The sequence below is a fragment of the Saccostrea cucullata genome, unplaced genomic scaffold (assembly GCF_032062105.1).
Source record: "Saccostrea cucullata isolate Sc308-1 unplaced genomic scaffold, CSIRO_AGI_Scuc_v1 ctg891, whole genome shotgun sequence".
NCBI lineage: Eukaryota > Metazoa > Mollusca > Bivalvia > Ostreida > Ostreidae > Saccostrea > Saccostrea cuccullata.
In genome coordinates, this window is record NW_026919394.1 from 41313 (window position 1) to 64896 (window position 23584).

Genomic DNA, 23584 nt, shown 5'->3' on the forward strand with positions numbered 1-23584 from the left:
CTAGTTTATCATTTATCATTCACCAATCAAATCATCCATTGTTTATATAATCGTAGTATTTAAATGGTATCCAAATTATTTCTGTCATTCTTTTATTCTGTATGCAAAAGGGTAAGTTCAAATCCAAATATTGTTGATGTCTTTATTACGAAACTATCTATGTTTACAAAGTGTGTTAAATTTGTTCATAATACTGTCTCTAGCGTGAAAATTGCTTTATGCTATTTAAATGAAAACTTTTTCTATGTAGCATATTTAGTATATTTTGCAATATTTCAAAAATATCTTCACAAATGTTTTAAATTTGATATTCTATAGAAACCTTCTTGGAAAAAATCGTATCGATAAAAACAATTTATAAAAATATGCCTGAATAACATTTGACTTAAACTTAAAAGTTTTTCAAACATTTTTTTTTTCTCGTACGATTCTTCTGCTTTCTAAACAACAATTATCACGTGACTTTGAGAAACCACGCTGATTGGTTGTTGATTTACACAATAAATTAGATACTTATTATTTCACTACATCACAAAAATGATAGTATTAATCGTAAATAAAAGTACTGGATTCAATTTATTAGAGCGGGTAGGAAAACTTATAAAAGGACATTTCATGAATGCACTAGTATGTGCATTCTGAAGTGATTGGGGGGAGGGACCCTTATTAACTGAATGTTTTCAAAACGTTGTGTACCACCTTGTTTCTGTCCTAATTGTTATTAGTGACTTATTAATGACTTAATCGTAATGATAAGGAGACGAATTAAACAAAATTGGAGTACACTCGTCTAAAAATAAATATTTCAAAACAGCTTTCTATTAAGTGCAGGAAGAACATGTATGATCGTTTTGAAGTTCAGTAAATATCTTAATTTTAGTTTTATTATTATTTTTCTCAGACAATAGGAAAAGAATAAGTATGACGAGTAATTCAATTCACCCAGAGTCTGTTGTGACAAAATTTTATCGATGTGACGAAACCAAATCTTTGGATTCAAGTATATCTCAGCAATCAATTCGTAGCATTCATGAAGTTCTTTTCCAGAAAAGAAGCAGTTATTCCTCTTCCAGAGGAATTGCCAATCACTGGAAAATGATAATGATTATTTTGATACCTGTATTATCTCTTATGTCCCTAGCCACAAACAGTCTCTTAGAAGCGGCAAAAGTTAAAAGGGCCTCACTGGAGTCCATTCACGATGTCAAAGTTGCTCATTTGTATGCAAACTTGATCCAAATGTTACAAAGAGAAAGGGGAATCTCCTCGAACTTTTTAAGCACTTATGGAGATAAGAACCCCTTGTATGATACGATGATGACAGCAAGGAAGAACACAGATCAAGCCTTTAACAAAATACCTCCGAATCATGATGCAATTTACATGAATGGGATCCTCCACACCATTTTAGAAGTACATGAAAATATTAATTTATCCCGAAGGAAAATTGAAAATGGGTCAGATTCTCTTGAAGATCATCTCAATTTCTACACCGAGATTAACAATGGATTAATGAGCGTCATGTTTGATGATATTTACCTTTCAGAGGAGAAGAACTGTGTTTTGGACATTGTGGCATTTACATCACTTGTAAGATGGACAGATATTATTGGCCTTTTGCGTGCTAGAATAGCATCCCAATACGCAACATGTGATTTCACTTCAGAATCATTGCAGAATTACATGCTGCTGAGTGGCGAAGCAATGGGTTATAAAAATATTTTTACGCATTACAGTCTAGAAATTGAAACTGCATTCTCAATGGAAAATCAAAGCACAGAAAAATATCTCGAGAATGTCAGGAGATTTGCTTGGTCTAAATCATTTCTGAACTCGTGTAAAACAAAATCGAAGGCAGAACGCTTATCATTAAGTGTAATATATTTTCAAAACATGACAAAATTGATCGATTTCGCTTTTGAGACCCAGCAATTGCAGTCCAAGGTCTTGACAAGAAAACTCTTTGAAATAAGAAAAGATGCCGAGTTCCATTTCAACGTCTATCTCACTGTCCTGGTCATTATAACCTTCGTTAGCATCATTTTAACAGTATGGTATATACTATGTATCGAGAACATGACGTTTAAGATTGCCAATAATGCTATTATAATTAGGGCTAAGTCACAAGAGTTGGCTGAAGAAAAAATGGTAACAGAAAAACTCCAATATCAAATGTTACCAACAAAAATTGCCACAGCCTTAAAAGAAGCACGGACTATCATATCTGAAAACTTTGAAGACGTGACCATTTTCATCAGCGACATAGTGAATTTTACAGAGCTTGGAACTAGAAGTTCAGCTAGAGAGATATTTGATCTACTTAACAATTTATACGGGTAAGTCTATGTACGATTGGTCAAAATTCTAGTGGACATGCTGTCTTTCTCTGTTAAGACATTCGAAGACGTTAACTTACATTAACTGATAAAATATCTACATAACGCATATGCTTTATTGATACAGTAACTGTCACTTACTGGGGCACATTTCTAACTTTACAACATATACATGCATTGTTTAAATTTATCTACTATTTATTTACACATGTATACATACTCTAGGTTTACTTTTGTTACTTAATTTGATGTAAATCTTAATCTTTTTATTTTCTAACTAAGGTTATTTGACAACATGACTAAGACATACGAAGTTCTAAAAATAGAAACCATGGGAGACTCTTACATGGTAGCGAGTGGAGTACCTGATCGAATTGGCAAAGCGCATGCGTCCAAAATTTGCTCTTTTGCACTTGCCATTCACAACGTTATGAAAGGATTCTGTGTTCCGAAAACATTTAAAAGTCGTGAATCAATTCAAATTCGCGTTGGAATTCATTCAGGTATGATATTCATTGTTAAATATAATTTGTTAGCTCACTCTCTTTTTCTATAAGTACGAAAACAGTCTTGAACTTTCTTTTTGCGACCAATCGACACGGATGCTTTCTCCTAATAAAAGCTGACCCCACTCTGTAACACCGGAGGTCCATGTTTTATGCCCTGCTCACAGAATTGTACCTTTGTACCCGCTATATTTTCTTGCTATTGGATGTCTTCAAAAATTTTCTATTGATTGTTTTCGATTCAAAAAATAAAAGCAAATATATATATATATATAAACAAACAAACAAAAAAAAAAAAAAAAAAAAAAAAAAAAAAAAAAAAAAAAGAAAAACCAAAAACCAAACTTTCCGTAATTGTTCTAGATTTTAAAGTTCTTTCTAATGCTTGTATAGACAAATATCTGGACGCTCAGCAGTAACCTCTGACAAAATAAACTTAATTTTAATTTTTTTTTTCGAAACATACATAAATATGTATACATGTATATGCATAAAATTTTATTTTCTCACAGGTCCCTGTATAGGCGGAGTGCTAGGCCTGAAAGTGCCCAGATATTGTTTGTTTGGACAAACAGTAAACACAGCAATAACACTTAAATCTAAAGGAAGAGGTTTGTGACAACGTGTCATCACATTTGTAATTTTTTTCAATTTTTATTATGTTGAAAAAAGAAACTCGGGTTCAGTTTAGATCAGTTTTTCTTTATGAAAATGGCAAGTTGGTCGGAGTGAATACTCAATGCACACTGTCAATTACACTCAGTTGTTCTATGTTTTTTCTTCATTATTTATTCGCAGGAGGAAAAATCCATTTAAGCGACAGTACGTACCAATTTATTAAAGATTCCGGATATTTTACTGTTTTTGAAAGAGGGTTCGCAACAACCAAGGTAAAGATAAAAATTTCTTTAAAGTTTCATTGGAATATACTTAGTATGGATACATTTTTATACGTAAACATCTTCCTGTCATATTCCAATGAAATATGCTGTTTCTAAAGTAAAAAGTGAAGAATTAAGTTTGAAAACGTAAATGTGTTTAAAAATTGAGAATCAAATATTGTATATTAAAATCAAGGAGGGAGCCTTTTATAGTATACATGTATAGTCATGTATTTGCTTATATGTATTACATATCAAGATGTAAGAAATTTAAAAATTCATATTTGTCTTTTCTTATTGTTATAATTGTACAATTCTGAGAAGAAATTGAAAAAAAATTGAAATCAAACAGGTTCCATATTCTACGGAAATGTGAAAATATACCCTCTTAGAATTATATTACATAGCAATGAATTTATTTTTTTAAACAATCAAAGACTTAAAGGAAATGTCCAAAGTGACTGATATTAATCATTTCTGGAATAATTTCAAAATATATCAACAAATAAGATTTCCCTTTAAAATTCAAATTTATTAGCTTTTGAAACTTTTCAATCCTTTCTCTCTTACTAATCAGCGAAACTCTTCGACTTTGTATCAGTTTATACATTTCAATGACTACTTCACGAGATGTGAAATAAGAAAAAAAAAATATTATTGAAAATAAAATAGGCAAAATCATATTTAAATAGATATTTATTTCAGGGAAATGGAACTATCAAGACTTACTGGCTGGAATCAGCATCAGAGATGTGAAGGGCTGTACATATTATGAATACTGGATCAATTGTTATCCTTCCTTTCTTCTTTTTTAATTTTCATATATATCTGCAAGTGTAAATATATTTTTCATTAACTTGTTATAGTTAAATGACAACTCCATGTAGTGTTAATAATAAGACCTGGTACTGTTTGTGCATGCCAATTTGTTATACTCGAAGTATACTGATTCGATCTCCTCGTATCGGACTCTCACAACGACAAAACATTTATATCTTATATATAGACAAACCTTGGTTTGATGATGTAGAATCATGGGTCAAAATACATCATCAAAACAACTTGACGTATGATAAAAAAAAAATAACTGTACACAATGGGACCAGGTCAGACCAAATAATTAGATACATGCATGGCAACTTCAAAGGTATAATCTGAAAGCTGCATGGATTCCAAAAAAAAAAAAATAAATAAATAAAAACAAAAATAAATGAAATATTTAGAAATGTATCAACCGTTCAAAGCAGTCGATATACATGTGCTTCATAAATGTGTTGTGTGTGTGTGTTTTATATATGAATAAATTGCTTACAAAATGTTAAGGTAATTCATTAAAAAAGAATGAGAAAAATCTCTGCCACATGCAAGCTATATAAAGCCTATTGCTACCTTTTCCATGAATGAATATAATAAAACTAGTCGACCTGAATCAATATAAATTTTCATTTCATTTTAACTTATGCAGTATACTATTAACTAATTTACTTTAAACCTGCATGCGTAATTTTTTTTTCATATTTCCGAAGTTTCTGCATTTTATCAAATGTATGTTAGCGCAACGTTCTTTGTGTGTATTTATATACAGGCGATTTACTTCACTTTAATTTATACACCTTTACGCGTTACATTTTTGACTGACAAAATTATCTACTATATTTACATCCACTGAGTATTTTCTCCTTTATTTCTTAAGAAAACTCATTGCGTTAATCATTGCATGAACTACACTAGGCATATTACCTGTACAGATTTCAGTGGCTGTTACATCAATAAAACCTACGCATCATTTACAATAATAAATCTTTTTAATCCTACTTTATATGATTATTCAAACAGACATAAATATAAACAATAAAATGTCTTTCTTTGCTTGTTAGTACGGGATGAATATCGCAGCTATTGCAGAAAAAAATTATATAACCCACTTACGCTGGTTATGTATTTCTTCTGCAACAGCTGCGACATTCTTTCCCATACTAACAACCAAAGAAAGCAATTTATTGTTTAAATATTTCGAAAGAAGCATTACTAACTACATTTTTAAAGCATAAATAGTCAATGTCCTTAAGCGCTGTATTAGTACACAATTAAGTTCATATCAAATGTATATGATATAATAATTTAGATGGCTACAGCTTACATGTTAATATATATCGTGTTTGTTTATAATACTGTTGTAGAATAATTTGACTAAAGTAGCCTCAGAAATATTGCTATTCATTTTATTTTTTAAAGAGTGATATCTTAGATTAGCTAAGCTTGAATCACAGAAACATGTAAATGGAATTTATTTAAAAAAAAAATAATAGGGAATATCTACAAGTAGATGGTGCGATTTGATATCGGTTGTATCCAACGAGTTTAAACGGTGTATATTCGTGAGTCTTATCGAGCGAATGTACATGAATTCAACAAGTTGGATATAGCCAATATCAATTCGCACAATTATAAATGTTCTATTTATCTCAAAAGATTTTTGATCTTTTACAAAACTTTGAGAATACCCCTATAAAACTATTTGAATGAAATTAATGACGCTTAAATTGATGATGTCGCAATTTTGATAATGTCTTGGCGAAAGAAATAAGATCATGTCAAAAAGTTAAAAATCTTTGCTGTCTGCGTCTTTAAAAAACATGTACATGTATTACAATCTGTTGGAGATTTATTTCAGAGAAATATGTTGGTATGAGGGATGATGGATGTTACTCTGGTGTCATTCTTTGTTCGGTGGAAATGCAAACGGTGGTAGGATACCTGAACAATATAAATTCATGATAAGTTACACATACTATTTTATAGGAATACATATTACGAATATGACAAAGCATTTTTGAAAGTGAATATGGAGCTAACGGGCACAAATCAAGCTTAAAATCCTATTTGTTACAGTTTTCAGGTTAGCTTGGACTTTTAGTAAGGCGTGGCATTCTCGGTGCAACATATTAAGCGTCTGTCAAATGGCGAATAGATTCTCAATGGTTAAGGAATTAATAACATCAGGAACTTTAAATTGTTGTTGACAACGATGAAACGACTTAAACCCTGCCTCTGTGCCGTGCGAGAACTTTTAATTGGCTATTTGCTACACCAGATAACATTTGGTCGAATTTCTATCCTATAAATATTTCAGTAGTGATGGAAAGCTGTGAAAATTTCAGAAGCTAATTAGGAAACGTCGAGAATGCCACGCTTTACTGAAAGTCCAAGCTTAACTGAAAATTGTCCTAAAAGTTACAATCTGTTCACAGACAACTTGGATTTTTAAGAACATCAGAGATGAGATCAGGTGATATAGAGGAGTAAGCATCCCTTGTCGAATAGATACACACGCCGTTTCTTGTTAATATTGGTAAAACGGAAAAATCCGTCGTACTTCAATTTTTAGATAATGGCCAAACAACTGTAAAGAAAAATGTCAGTCAGCATACAATCGAATTAGTGATAGAGTCTGCAGACAATGTTATTGTTTCTACTACAAAAATGGCAAACTGATTACTGTTCCGTTATTTTGAATGTTCATTTTGACATGCTCTCATAATTTTAAAGCAATCTTAAAAAAATAATGAAGGTCAGCTTATATTTTTATACTAAATACTTTAATAAGGTTTAAAGAACATGTTTGATCAATTAAAAAAGGAATTGCCATCAGATGCAATTTTTCTGTAAATCGAACCAAGGTATACCAGTTTTAATTTTATATTGTTTTGAAGCAGAATTTATTAAAATGTTAGAACATGAAAAGGAAAAGGATCATTTGTTGTTTTTCAATTCAACATGCCTTCTATCAATTAACACTATTTTTTTTTAAATGTTTTCATTTACGGAATTAACTGTTACATCATACTTTGTCTGACACTTTTTTTCCATACGAATTGTATATAAATTTCCTCTTTACTCGGTCTTGGTAATGAGGTCAGATGGGTTTAAACACACAACATTAACAAATTAAAATGTTTGATTCCCACCTATAGAACAGCGTTTGCGAAACAAAGTTCGAAAAAATAAGATAACAAGCAGCAAACAGCAATCCTTTTTTCTACCCCTAGAGATAATCAAGCTGATTTCATTGTATGAAACATGGATCCCTAAAAACATCAAAAGATTGATCTGGTTCAATGGTGATCGAAGTTCATTTCCTGTCCATTTATCAATGGACAGTTCTTTTAGAATAAAATTCAAAAATGGTCAGAGGATAAACCTTCTCATAGTTTTCTATAAATTCAAACGCTTATCAGAAAAAAATATACTGTCTCTTTTATTTATATTGTTGTGATTGTTCTGTAAGACATCACCGCATGGCGGTGTGGTAAGAGCGTTTTCTGTCTGAGTAAAGTGTTTTTTGTTTTGCAGATTAGATAATATATTTTTGAGTATAACAGTAACTTGATCCTCAGAATTGTATCGAATTTCTGTAAAAATGATAAATTTAATATTATAGCCCTCTAGCTACAATAATCAAATATATGAAAATCAATACGTTTGTGACAAACACTACTAGTATACCTTTAATTCATTAAAAATTTCTTTCAAGGAACATTTTGATTCGTGAGTAAAAAAGAAATCACCTATATGTACTATGCCATCAGTTTCAGAGAGTGGATATATAGATGCAGAGGTACTGTAAGCAATGAGCTCACTAAATGATACCCCCACCTCCAATACTGTGATAATGGCAAAGTCCATCTTTTGTTCTCGTAGACCCAAAACAAGTGCCAGATCAAAAAGGAAAATAGGATTCGCACAAAAGAGTTAAGCAATAAAAAATCTGTGAAAATACATGTATCATTAAATTTTATTCTGTGGTATAGTAGGAGTTAGTGGATAAGAGATGGACACACTTCAATATTCTTTTAAGAATGGCAGTGTCCATGTCGTGCTATGGGAAACCCAAAATATGTATTGGATCAAAAAGTACAATAGGAGGTGCACATGGCACTATGTAACAAAGATTCTGCGAATCATTCAGTGGTATAAGAGGAGATACTGATAAGAGATGGGTACACCAAAGCGTAATTGACGGACGAACAGACGGACACATGGACCAAAAGACGGACGGAGATCCCTATCACTATTTACCCTACTACTTTTTAAGCAGGGGGTACAATAATGAACGGTGATGAGTCTCTAGCAAATCCTACAAAAGATGCAACTCTATAAAAGGACATTAAACCAAGATCCTAAAAAGTCCAGACATTGAACTAGATTTATAGGAGGAATATGCATAGACTATTGACCAATCATACCCTGTGTTAGCCCTTTGTATTGAATGTCTTATTATTAAATTTAAGTCCTTACCATTTGTATGAATTTTATCATGAATTATAAAACCCAGTAAGATTCATATTCGCTTACAAGATGAATATGTCAACGACATAATGTACGAAATGCTGACTTAAAACGAGGTTTGCTGAAACCCTGTAACATCAACTTATCTGTAAGTAGTCTGCCTGTTCAAAAAATATTCTCGCTCGTACATGTACGTGTTTCTGTGTATCGAATAGGCTTTGAAACATCAACTCATTACACAAGTGTAAGCTGAAAATTGAAACATAAGTTAGGAGTGCTGGGGATGGGAAAACTGAGTTCATTTCATTTGTCACACGGCTCAGTTGAAACTTTGTATTTATTATCAATATTCATTTGAAGTCATCCAAATATGAAACAGACCTGGCAGATTTTGCAATAAGATTTATTTCAATTTCACTTAGGTATATCGAGTCGATGTAAGATTTGCAAGCAATTATTAGTCCCCTACCGGCAGTGAAATCGAAGGGGACTATAAGTTTTCTCTGCGTCTGTCCCTCCGCCGGTCGGTCCCCATGTCTGTCTGTTTGTCTGTCTTTTTGGTTTTCCGCACTTTTTTTCTAAACGCTTGCAGATATTGAGGTGAATTTTGGTATGTGAGTGTATCTTGATGAGTTACAGATTATGTTTGAGTGTCGTTTCGCTTCATTGATTTTTGTCAGAATTATAGCATTTTTAATTTTTTAGAGTGTTTTAAAATCTTGTTCGTGCTGCGCTAAATTCCTAAGGTCAACATGGTAAACATGAAGCGAGAGAAAGAAGTTGAAAAAATGGGTTGAATTTTCGTCTTTTGTGTGGATTTTTTTTAGGTTAACGGAACGCAAAACAAAAATTTTTGAAATCAAGCAGTTTTACCTTGGTCATAACTTTTGCATATTATAGAAAGACATCCTAAAGAAAAAGGGGAACCGGGAAGGGCTCAGAATGCTTGTTGTTAACTGTTATTCATGGATGTTAGGATAAATATGTTTAATTTAAACTCTAATTAGCACATTGTAATACCTACACCCTTCTTGACGCCATAACTCATATTTAGTGTTAATGAAAAGAAATCAATTTGATTTTTAAGAGTAGACTGGACGTAATAATATATAAACTAATCGATGCCACATTTTAGCTATATGTGAAAATGAATCTTTCCGCCGTTAATATATGCTGACGACTGACAGCAGGAAGCTGGCATCACTTTTTGATTTAAGACATATTTGTTCTTGACCAATCCTTTTCTTATTATAAAGATCTAAATATACGAATAGAACACACAGAGGAAGGACTCATTCAGATCGGCAGAATGTTGATAAAACAATATTGATACCAACTGATTATTATCGTACCCGCAGTCGGTATTTACGTTTTTACCCATACTTACAAATAAAGATTTAACACTTGAATTGCTTAAAGTAAATCCATCCAGCAACCGTTTCCTTCTATTTGTTACCTACGCGATCGGGAAAACATCAATGTATTTGTTATTTAATATACAAAGTTAAATTGCAAATGTTTTGTAATAAGTATTGGATTTAAACGTAGTAGTAGTTTAATGCTTTTAAAGGTATATGTAGTAGTTAATGCGTTAAAATTAAGTCATTTATGCATTTAATCGCTGTTATAAATGCGTTTAAACGCAAAAAAGTTTTGCGTGTAGAGACAATTTTTTTGCGTTATTATTATTATAAAACTTAGTACAAAACCGTGCAAAAGACTGGATTTACCTTACCGGTATACCGATATATTTTATTTCTTAAATTATGCTAAGGTACTTCTAAAATAAGTGTTGTAAAAGAACGGCATCCTAGGAGTGAGTCAGACATGTCTCAAACATTGTAAATTCGTTTTCATGATTGATTGATTGATTAAATATTGTTTTACGTTCCTTTTAAGAATTTTTCATTTATTTAAGGACTTTATTTATATACCGGGGAAGGACGTACTTCAAATTAACACCTTAACTCGACACATAGTACCATTAAGCAAGGTGGGTTCCTAATCGTCCCTACGCCTGCCTTTCAACGATCTTCTGGTCGCGGAGCAGATGTAACATTCAATGGATCTTTTGTCAAATACTCACAATAACTGAATGACCATGTTTTCCCTTTTGTTATTCTTTTGCACTTTGAAGCAATATCTACAAAGAAGTAGAATGGATTTGTAAAAAAAAAACAAAGAAGATAAATGATTTTTATTAGTCTAGGACAAAATTTGAAGTTATCCATCGGTAAGTGAAGGTGTCTCTATAAAGAGATAAAAAAATTCTCGAGAGAGACGTTAAACAACATACAAACAAACAATAATTATTGTGTGTCAACGCGAGGATTTTTTCTGTTTAAGCGTATAGTTCATTACTTTTAAATTAAAAAAAATGAAGACCAGCAGTGTTAAAAATATTTAGGTGAGAGTTATTGCCTATGGGCAACAGTTGATGGCTTCTCCGTATACAATAGATTTCAACTGCTTATCAGATGAATGTTGGTTTTGACGGACTTATTCTTATAGTACCCGACTCACCACATACACCGTTAGTATATGAGTATGGGATTTTCAAATATGTTATGTATTATATCATGATATTGATACATGTAGTTCTGTTAAGAAGTAATACAATGGTCAACTTCAGGATCTTTGAATGCCTTTGTAAGTGATAGGTTATAGACAAAGTTGGAAAACTCTCTTCCAATCCCTTTAAGGGTATATTGTCCGTCGTCTGTACGTCCGTCCGTCTGTTACGCTTTGGGGGTACTCATGGGGTATCTTTAATGCTCACATGACCTCTAGTTTATTCTGTTTTTAGTTTTGAAATCACTCTCTTTATTCAAGTTTAACCCTCCATTGTAATAGATGTACACTGCCAAGGCCACCACAGACTGTCCGTTCGCAATTTTTTTTTATATACAATTTTTGAATGCAGCAGAGGATTAAAAAATATGATCCCACGCCTTATACAAAAATTTGTGCATGCGTCTTCTTCCAAAATAACAATGTGTATAGAGGCCTGGATAGGGGGAGGTGGGTTAAACTTGTAATCCTCCTTTTCAGATCTAAAGTTATTTTGATAAGGATGAGGCTATTCGCTGTTACTAGAAATTGCAAAGATAAATAATTAACTTATTTAAGATTAATAACACTGTTAAATTTCATAATTTTTTCCTTTTTCATAACAATAATTGCAAAAATATGAGAAAGGTAACGAAACTGATTATCTCGAGGGGATGCATAGCAAAAACTTCTTCATCGCTGAGATAAAAACGGGGGGAAAATTATACAAGACACATGTATATGTATGGACTTTCAGTGCTTTGAGGGAATGGATATTTAGATCGTGTTTATAAACTGTAAGATACCGACTCGGTCTAGAACGAAGCTAAAAGCAATCAAAATACTTTATGCAAGTGATGAGAGGACATTTGTCTGTATAAAATGTTTACAAGGAAAAAAAACGTAAAGGCTAAACATGAACTTAAAGTTGTAATTATAAGAATATTGGAATAATGTGAATTTTAATTTTAATGAAGATTTTAATATATTGTTGCAAATTGGAGAAAAAGTATTACATGTAGCAAATATGGTAATGATTGAAAAATTCAAATGCATAAATAATTGTTCGCTCTGAAAAGGTGGTTTACAAGTTTTACCCACAACCCCTTCCAAGTCCTTCAAACTCATTGTTATTATACCCGCACTTTCTAAAGAAAGTTCGGGTATATTGTTGTTACTCATGTCCGTCCGTCCGTCCGTCCGTCCGTCCGTCCGTCCGTCTGTCACACTTTTCTTCCCTGAACTCCTCCTACATTTTAAACAGTAGCTTAATCATCTTTTGGGAGATGGTTGGTGGGGTCATGTAGATGTGCATTAAGGTTTCGGAATTTTGATTTTGCCCCGGGGGGTCAAATGGGGGTCGAAAAATGACGTTTTTTGTGCAAAAAGTCCCGTCTTCCCTGAACTCCTTCTACATTTTACTCAGCAGCCTAATCACCTTTTGGGGGATGATTGGTGGTGTCATGTAGATGTGCAGTAAGGTTTCAGAATTTTGATTTTGCCCCAGGGGGTCAAATAGGGGTCGAAAAATGACGTTTTTTATGTAAAAAGCCCCATCTTCCCTGAACTCCTCTTACATTTTACTCAGCAGCCTTATCATCTTTTGGGGGATGATTGGTGGTGTCATGTAGATGTGCAGTAAGGTTTCGGAATTTTGATTTTGCCCCGGGGGGTCAAATGGGGGTCGAAAAATGATGTTTTTTATGCAAAAAGCCCCGTCTTCCCTGAACTCCTTCTACATTTTACACAGTAGCCTAATCATCTTTTGGAAGATGGTTGGTTGGGTCATGTAGATGTGCAGTAAGGTTTTGGAATTTTGATTTTGCCCTTGGGGGTCAAATGGGGGTCGAAAAATGACGTTTTTTATGCTAAAAGCCCTGTCTTCTCTGAACTTCTCTTACATTTTACTCAGCAGCCTTATCATTTTTTGGGGGATGATTGGTGTTGTCACGTAGATGTGCAGTAAGGTTTCGGAATTTTGATTTTGCCCCAGGGGGGTCAAATGGAGGTAGAAAAATGATGTTTTTTTATGCAAAAAGCCCCGTCTTCCCTGAACTCCTTCTACATTTTACACAGTAGCCTAATCATCTTTTGGGAGATGGTTGGTGGTGTCATGTAGATATGCAGTAAGGTTTCGGAATTTAGATTTTGCCCCGGGGGGTCAAAAGGGGGTTGAAAAATGACGTTTTTTGTGCAAAAAGTCCCGTCTTCCCTGAACTCCTTCTACATTTTACTCAGCAGCCTAATCACCTGTTGGGGGATGATTGGTGGGGTCATGTAGATGTGCAGTAAGGTTTCGGAATTTTGATTTTGCCCCAGGGGGTCAAATGGGGGTCGAAAAATGACGTTTTTTATGCAAAAAGCCCCATCTTCCCTGAACTCCTCTTACATTTTACTCAGCAGCCTTATCATCTTTTGGGGGATGATTGGTGTTGTCATGTAGATGTGCAGTAAGGATTCGGAATTTTGATTTTGCCCCGGGGGGTCAAATGGGGGTCGAAAAATGATGTTTTTTATGCAAAAAGCCCCGTCTTCCCTGAACTCCTTCTACATTTTACACAGTAGCCTAATCATCTTTTGGGAGATGGTTGGTGGTGTCATGTAGATGTGCAGTAAGGTTTCTGAATTTAGATTTTGCCCCGGGGGATCAAATTGGGGTGGAAAATAATGTTTTTTATACAAAAAGCCCCGTTTTCCCTGAACTCCTCTTACATTTTACTCAGCAGCCTATTCATCTTTTGAGAGATGGTTGGTGGGGTCATGTAGATGTGCAGTAAGGTTTCGGAATTTTGATTTTGCCCTGGGGGGTCAAATGGGGGTCAAAAAATGACATTTTTATGCAAAAAGCCCCGTCTTCCCTGAACTTCTCCTACATTTTACACAGTAGCCTAATCATCTGTTGGGAGATGGTTGGTGGTGTCAGGTAGATGTGCAGTAAGGTTTTGGAATTAAGATTTTTCCCTGGGGGGTCAAATATGGGTCGAAAAATGACGTATTTTGTGCAAAAAGCCCTGTCTTCCCTGAAGTCTTCCTTAATGTTACTCAGAAGCCTAATCATCTTTTAGGAGAGTTAAATATTTTGAAAATTATGTAAAACATCAACGTCAAGGGGTAAAAAAAAGCATCACATGCTGGGAAACACCTTGAATTCTTATGAGTAATTAATGTATATGTCAAATGTGAGAGTCATATCTCATCTCAATCAAAAGTTATAAGCAAATGCAACATTTTTGAAAAGTAGAGGCTTGACCCCTTCAAGGTCAAGGTCACAGAGTAAAAATCATGATTTATTTGGAAAGGTCTTATCACAGGTAATAATATACATGCATTATGATATGAATGCCCTAACTTTTCTCCTTCAAAATGATGAATTTATAACAATTTAATTTTTTTGCAAGTAGGTCAAACTTCTAGGTCACAGGTGAAAAAAAACAAGATTTGTTTGTGAAACACTATGCGCCCGGCGGCAACAAAGTTCAAAAAATCTATTTTTAGCATATTGATCACAGTCAAGGTCACAAGGTCATTGACCATGGTGTCATTCGAAAGAACTTAATCAATGGAGTATGCATACTAAATATGAAGTCCCTATCTCCTATGGTTCAAAAGTTATGGCAAAAAGTGTAAAGAGCTATTTTTAGCATATAGGTCACAGTCAAGATCACAAGATCATTGACCTTGCCATCGTTTGAAAGGACTTTATCGATATCATATGCATACCAAATATGAAGTTCCTATCTCCTATGGTTAAAAAGTTATGGCAAAAAGTGTAAAAAGCTATTTTTAGCATATAGGTCACAGTCAAGGTCGCAAGATCATTGACCTTGATGTTGTTTGAAAGGATTCTATTAGTGGAGTATGCATACCAAATATGAAGTCCCTATCTCCTATGGTTAAAAAGTTATGACAAACAGTGGAAAAAGCTATTTTTAGCATATAGGTCACAGTCAAGGTCACAAGGTCATTGACCTTGATGTCATTTGAAAGGACTTTATTACTGGAGTATGCATACCAAATATGAAGTCTCTATCTCTTATTGTTCAAAAGTTATGGCCAAGGTTAAAGTTGACAACAGACAGACAGACAAACAGATAAACAGACAAACAGACAAAAAGACAAACAGACAGGACAAAAACAATATACGCCCGGGATCTATCAATCCGGGCGCATAAAAAACCATGCCATTCTCACAGGTAAATACTAATACATAAGTTTAATATTCAGTAGATATGACCGTGATGACCAAGGTTAAATTTATTGAGACAGATGGACAGTCTTACATACAAATATACATATTTCTATATGAATTGGGTAAAATTGGCCCAGTGGTTCTAGAGAAGTTAAAAATGTAAAAGGTTTTCAGACAAACAGATGGACGACACGTCACGACAGACGTTACATGTTAAGGAAACCAGAAAAGTTCAAATGAGTGTTTTGAAAGGGTTAGAATATGGTTGCAGTATTTGAAAAGCTGTTTTTTTTCATGCAGAGATATGCATGACCAACATATTCATGTTTTATATTTTCTTAAGTAATTTGTTTGTTTGTTGTGAATACATCTCTCTTGGGAATTTTTCCCTCACATGGAGACACCACCAAATAATAATGAAGACAAGATGTTTTTGTGAAACACTGATGTCCCTGCATGGAAGCCTATGGCGAAGGTTGAAGTTTCTCAAATATATGTCAAACTCAAAGTTCAAGGTCAAAGGGTTCAAATTGTTAGTATCAGAAGAAAGTCTTGTCACAAGGAATGCACATGTGAAATAAAAAAATCCCTAGTAATTCCTGTTCAAAAGTTAATTGCCAAGGTTAATTTTTTTTTAAGTGGTTCAAACTCTAGGGTCAAGGTCAAACATATTTATACCTGTTGACAGTTCACAATGAATACACATGTTAAGCATGAAAGCCCTAGCACCTATTGATCAAAATTTAGGCCAAGTTTAAAGTTTGGTATTTTTCTTGTAAAAATGTGTATCCTAGGTCAAGCGATTTCAGGTAAAAATTAATGGTACCCAAATAAAAGGTCTTAATTGTCACAAGAAATAAACCTATAAAATGTAGAAGCCATTTGTATAGCCCATCCCACTTAAAACTTATGGGCAAGGTTATAATTTCTGCAGACAAATAGACAGACATAATATAAACACAAGAAACAAAATATGTATAATTAGTCAAATGGAAAAAATATACTATTTAATTGGAATCACAAAATAGATTGTTATTTCAGGGACAGGGAGTGGGTAGGGAGATTGGAATCCCCCCATCCCCCCCTGGAATTTGCTTTGTTATTTAAACAAGACTATATACTGAAGCAAATAAAAAATGACTTTGGACATCCTCCCCCTAACTGAGAAAACATTGACCACACTATCATTGTTTTTATTTTGTTTATTGGTTTTCAGTTTTTTTTCTCCTGCTTGTCAGGAAATTCTGGGCTGGAAATTTTTTGACTGAGATGTGAACCCCTCTCCCTACTCCCGAAAAAAAATTCTGGATCCGCACCAGTATTGGCAGTAACTGAATGTCACATCGACAATGGCAGATAACTTCACAATATGAAATTCGTCTAGTGTGGCATTCGATGATCTTTGACCCTTTTTGAACTTTAACCTAATCGTTTGGGTTTATTTTACTCCCCACTATACTTAAACTTGTACTTACCGACTGCCATACATGTTTGTCTCGTCAACTTCATGAAATATAAATCCAATTATAACACAAAATGAATTAATCCAATGCACACCAGACTGCAGCCATTTGTGCTAATTCCATTCGACAAACCTTCGTCGATTCCGTCACCTTATCAGATGAAGTGGGAATCGGCCGAGGTGTGCCAAATGGTGTTTAATCTAAAAATATGATAATAGGTGACGCAACGTGATGTGATGTAGAAATTTACATGTTAACATGTATAGTACAAGAACAAATTTTAAATTAATTCATAACAAACGATGTTTTCACAAAACTTTTCCATCTAGCCTATTTCAAACAGTATGTGCTGTGTGATTGTGGTGTCGACGGGGGGGATTAATAAATTTAAAAAGGTCCTATTATGAGCAAAACATTTATCAAAATCTAATTTACATCATTAATAGAATTCAAACTGGTATATAATGAATTAAGCATGTAAAATAAATATAAGAGGTTCTGAGTTATAGGTCACAGGGCCGGTCTGAGAATTTCATACTCAGTTTGATGAATACATGTAAATCATTGGTGTCGGAAGCAAATTCAAAGTGGGGGGGGGGGGGCTAGGTGTAAAAAAAAATTTTTATACCTTCTAAAAAAAACCTGACAAGCAAAAAAAAAAAAAAAAAAAAAAAAAAGAAAACGAAAACATCAATTTCCCAAACACGAAAATCCTATTTCGGGGGGGGGGGTGGGGGGTTGGGGGTTGGGGGTTGAATTCGAACTTCAGTACCAAAATTTTGTTTTCTATACACTACCTTTTTCCCATTTTTTACCTATACTGCCATGTGTCTGTGGAAAGTGGGGGGGGGGGCTAAACCTATGAAGCAATGTTCAATATCTATACTAAGTATATGTTTGGAAAAAAAGCACCGGCCCTAGCCCCCCCCCCCCCCCCCCGTTCCGACGCCTATGTAAATTATAGAATTATTTTGACTTTTTCCTTGGAAAGCCGGCCAATATGTAGGAGCGTGTTTTAGAGGCAAACACCTTAGTGCGGGTATTACTGTCTCATGACAGCATCTAGTTATTGAAGAAGACACATTTACAATTCTTTTTGTATGAGGTGTTGGATAATATGTTTTTGCCTGGCCCTCTGCTGCATACAGAAATTGTTAAAATCTGTTTTTTATTCGGCATCGGTAACAAATGCTCTATGCACAGCTATCTTCTTTGTTTTTTGACGTGCTGCAGAACAAAGAACCACACGTACTTATGAACTAAATTATACATTAGCCTGTAGGTCACAATATTGAATAATGTATAATTAGCATTTAGAAAATGTATCATTTTATGATTAAAGATTGACATACATTTGCAAACGTTAGGATGAATGAACAAAAGCATCTGGGGATTCTGATATTAAATGCGTGAGACCGATGGGCGGGATTTAATTCGTCCTGAACACGAGCAGCCAAATCAAGAAAACGGTTAATGACGCAAAGCCTGGAAAAACCTAAGGTGACATTTATAGAAGACCAATAGAAATTATTGTTAAATAAAATTGCAAAACACAATCCAGTACTTAAATCAAATCTTGTTGTCACAAATAATTTAGTTATTTTTTCTATAAAATTATTTTTTACTGCATGAATATATTCAAAATACACCCATTGAACTCACATGATATGGTAATAATAAAAAGGTTTATTTCAAATTTAAAACCACTCCTATCTTAATTTATATGCATACTCATACATCACCAATATGTCAATCAAAGTTCGAGATGTTAAACAAAAGATGAAAGGATACTTAAGTAATAAACATCGAAATAATTTGTCAGTTATATATACTACAGAAGTTTAGTGTTATTTATGGGCGCATGCAAAAAGCAAAGGTAATTTATTATTATTTCTTTTGGATTTTTAACGTAAAGTGCATTGATCTTCTAATTTTTTTCTTATATTGTATTTCTACGACGGCGTATTCGTGCCATTTTAACAATGTAGAAATTTTTTTTTAAATCGTTTGTACGATTTAGTAAATCGTTTGTACGATTTAGTAAATCGTTTGTACGATTTAATAAATCGTTTGTACAATTTAGTCAATCGTTTGTACGATTTAATAAATCGTTTGTACAATTTGTTTGTTAAATCGTTTGTACAATTTATTAAATCGTTTGTACGATTTAATAAATCGTTTGTACGATTTAGTAAATCGTTTGTACGATTTAATAAATCGTTTGTACAATTTAGTAAATCGTTTGTACGATTTAATAAATCGTTTGTACAATTTAGTAAAACGTTTGTACAATTTAATAAATCGTTTGTACAATTTGTTTGTTAAATCGTTTGTACAATTTATTAAATCGTTTGTACGATTTAATAAATCGTTTGTACGATTTAATAAATCGTTTGTACAATTTAGTAAATCGTTTGTACATTTTCAATAAATAAATCGTACAAACTATTTATTAAATTGTACAAACGATTTATTAAATCGTACAAACGATTTTAAAAAAAAATTCTACATTGTTAAAATGGCACTAATACGCCGTCGTAGTTCAGACTACATGTACTAAATTTTATTTATATTTTTTAGATGTCTGAAATACAGTAAATTTACCTGGAAAAAAAAAACAAAGCAATGACGACTAGTTCCATACCCCCAAAATCCACTTTGACAAATGTTCATCAATGCGATGAAAATAAATCTTTGAGCTCAAGGATTTCCAAAGAACCACAAAGTAACTTACGGGAACAAAGTATTCAGAGAGATAAACGGCGATCTACTTGCAACAGAGGTGCAAAACACTGGAAAATGATCATAATAATTTTGATACCAGTGTTATCTCTGACTTCTCTGGCAACTTACAGTCTTTTGAAAGCAGCAAAGGTTAAAAAAGCTTCAGTTGATTCCATTCAAAAGGTCAAAGTTGCACATTTGTATGCAAACCTGATCCAAATGCTGCAGAGAGAAAGAGGGATCTCTTCAACATATCTCAGCACCTCCTCGAACAGGAATGTACTGCTGGACATTATGCTGAAAGCCAGAACGAATTCAGATCAAGCCTTTGCACAAATACCGTCAAATCACGATGCCATTTACATCCAGGGGATTCCACACACAATCTTTGAAGTTCAAAAGAGAATTCTTTTATCAAGAGCGAAGATTGAAAATGGGTCTTTCTCAGTTGAAGATCATCTAACTTTCTACACCCAGATAAACACTGGGTTGATGAATATCATGTTCAATGATGTTTCCATACCAGGGGAGTACAGCTGCATTCTAGACGTTGTAGCATTTTCATCACTAGTAAGATGGACAGATGTTATTGGTTTGTTGCGAGCTAGAATAGCATTCCAATATGCGACTTGTGAATTTACTTCAGAGACCTTACAGAATTATAAATTTCTGACCGGGGAAGCTAAAAGTTATAAAGATATATTTACACATTATAGTTCTGATACCAAAACTGCCTTTTTGAAGAAAAATCAGAGCGCAGAAAGGTACTTGGAGGATGTACGAAATACTGCTTGGTCTGAATCATTTCTTAAGACGTGTAAAACAAAATCGAAAGAAGATCGTTTATCCTTTGGCTTGATGTATTTTGAAAACATGACAGAATTAATCGATTTCGCATTTGACACCCAGCAACTCCTCTCTAAAGTCTTAATTGGGAAATTATTGGACATAAACAAAAACGCCGAATTTCAGTTCCACGTATATCTCACTGTTCAGTTCATCGTTATTATTGTGAGCATCATTTTAACAATATGGTATATTCTGTGTATCGGTGACATGACGCTGGAAATAACAAACAATGCCGTAGAGTTAGAATGCAAGTCCAAAGAGTTAGCTGCGGAGAGGGAGGTGACAGAAAGTCTCAAATACCAATGGATACCGAAGAACCTTAGAAATACAGGAACTGTCAATGCCGAAAGCTTTGAAAATGTCACAGTTTTCATGAGCGACATCGTAAATTTTACGGAACTGGAAACCAGAAGTTCGGCTAAACAGATCATTAATTTACTTAATGATTTATATGGGTATGCACCAGTTTTTCTCATATCATATCATAACACACATTATTTATATCTATAGAAATATTTAAATTTATGATTTTTATTTGTTATATCTTTCTTGGTCAAAGACTCAATAACCCTATGACTACCCATACTATGCATTTTTTTCCCTTTCAAATCGTATATGATTGATAATGCTTTTTCCTAATGCAAAAATCTTTCTTAAGATTGTTTGACAGGGAAGCAAAAAAATACGATGTCCAAAAAATAGAGACACTCGGAGACTCTTACATGGTTGCTAGTGGAGTACCTGAAAGAAATGGCAATGCGCATGCGTTGCATATTTGCAATTTGGCCCTTGTTCTTCAAGAAATAATGAAAAGATACCAAGTTCCTAGAACATTTGAAAGACTTGAAATTGTTAAAGTTCGGATCGGAATCCATTCAGGTATTTTATCTATTTACAAAAAATATACCTTTATTCAATATCATTATTCTTTTAATTATATATGGATATCCTATATTTTGTGTTTTCTTATATAAATACTTTGACAAAGCAATTTAAATTATTTTTATATATTTTTATGAATTCCTTTTTTCGATTTCGAATAAGTAGTAAATATTGATAATTTCTGTGTAATTGGTAGTTACATGAACGTATAACACACTGTATTAATACAAGATTGTTTTTCCTTTAAAAATGATGTGTGATATTCTCATTAATTTGACAGGTCCGTGTGCAGCTGGACTTCTTGGACTTAAAATGCCAAGATATTGTTTATTTGGGGAAACAGTAAGCATGGCGAAAAGATTGAAATCTGCCGGAAGAGGTTTGTAATCCTGTCTGCGCAACCTTTAGGATTTGCAATTGAGAAAAAGAAATTAAGGCATTTATTATTTTAAAATGATATTTATTGACAAGTACAGTTTGTTAAAAGAATAGGATACATGTACAGCATAGCTATAGCCAATAGCAATACATGTATATGTTTATATTTTAAAATCAATTTTTAGGAGGGAAAATCCATGTTAGTAGCAAGACGTTCCAATTAATCAAAGGTTTTTGCCATTTTAAAGCCTTTGAAAGAGGAAATATCAAAGCAAAGGTAAAGATTGATTAAAATTATTTACGCTTTGTACCCTTTTTTTCTTCAATTGCATAGTTTCGAAACATAAAGCGCAGTACAGCCCAGATATTTCTTTTTGAGGGGGGGGGGGTGTAAAAGAAAAGGAGAAAGGTACACTGTCTTTAAAATTATTGGAGAGAATACATGGAAAAAAAATAAAATAACGAAAAATACACATTCGCATGAACCATTAATGTCTTTATGTACAGGTCCGTTTGAGGATTCCTTTGCGCAGATCAATATCTGTTTTGAGGATTTCCTTCGCACATGTCAATACATGTATCTGTTTTGAGGATTTCCTTTGCAAAGGTCAATATCTGTTTTGAGGATTCCTTCGCACAAATCAATATCTGTTTTGTGGATTTCTTTGCACTGGTCAATATCTGTTTTGATTATTCTGATTAATGCAGATATCCTAATTTTTTTTATCAAACGTCATTTTTCCCAATGCTATTAAGCAGATTTTGCTCCTTTGTTTACATGTATGTATAGAAGAATTAAATGACTTGATGAGTTTTTTTAATGTACTTATGGAATATGTACTAGCTTTTTGGACTAATAATAGAAACCATACATTTTATTTTAATGAAAAATAGATATGTATTTTCTCATCATTCAAATTCATACAATGGTGCGTACAATATGAAGACCCTATTGTGAGAATAATTTCCTAACTTTCAATCAAACATAGTATTCGGTAGAATGTGCATCTGCACACATGTGTATGAGAAAAGAATTAAACCCAAATGCTTTCTTTATAGTTAATTTTAAAATTCTCTGATTTTTTTCACTTATTGAGAATATGCATACATGATATATAAAATCAGAGGTATTGTTTATACTGTATATTGTATAAATATTTATTGCATATACTATAATAGTAATTAAATGGAATTGTTTTACAGGGACGGAGACCAGTGAAGACCTATTGGCTTGAATCCTCAGCTCAGTAATCAAATGCAAAAGTTTGTCAGAGAAGTTGATTTAGATAGTTGAAAGATTCGAAAGTTAAAAGAGGAATTATAAAAAAAAATGTTGGGGAAAAAAAGAAAATTGGTTCATATACGAAAAGCATCAAAAAATACATTTATGAATCCTGAGATCAGAAAACAAATGCAAATTAAATTGATTTGATTGAGTTAGAAAAAAAATGTTCGAAAATCAAAGAAGTAAACGAAACAACACACATTTAATAAAATATATGGAAAAATAGACTGCAATCGATATATGTATATATGC

At 33.2% G+C, this 23584-nt stretch overlaps 2 protein-coding genes and 1 long non-coding RNA gene across 3 annotated transcripts; all 3 read left to right on the top strand.

Moving 5' to 3' along the window:
* The first annotated feature begins 898 nt into the window (after positions 1-898).
* LOC134230557 (uncharacterized) lies at positions 899-2892 on the top strand. The gene is made up of 2 exons (XM_062712388.1): positions 899-2336; positions 2619-2892. The coding sequence occupies exons 1-2, from the start codon at positions 922-924 to the stop codon at positions 2890-2892; spliced, it is 1689 nt and encodes a 562-aa protein (XP_062568372.1). The 5' UTR covers positions 899-921.
* Positions 2893-3176: 284 nt separating this feature from the next.
* LOC134230578 (uncharacterized) lies at positions 3177-4550 on the top strand. Its single transcript, XR_009984381.1, has 3 exons — positions 3177-3453; positions 3641-3732; positions 4429-4550. It is a non-coding gene; the product is annotated as an uncharacterized LOC134230578 (long non-coding RNA).
* Positions 4551-19839: 15289 nt separating this feature from the next.
* Positions 19840-23298, top strand: LOC134230582 (uncharacterized). The gene is made up of 5 exons (XM_062712418.1): positions 19840-21242; positions 21446-21666; positions 21950-22048; positions 22233-22324; positions 23251-23298. Exons 1-5 carry the CDS (start codon positions 19840-19842, stop codon positions 23296-23298), a joined length of 1863 nt encoding a protein of 620 aa, XP_062568402.1.
* The last annotated feature ends 286 nt before the right edge of the window (positions 23299-23584 follow it).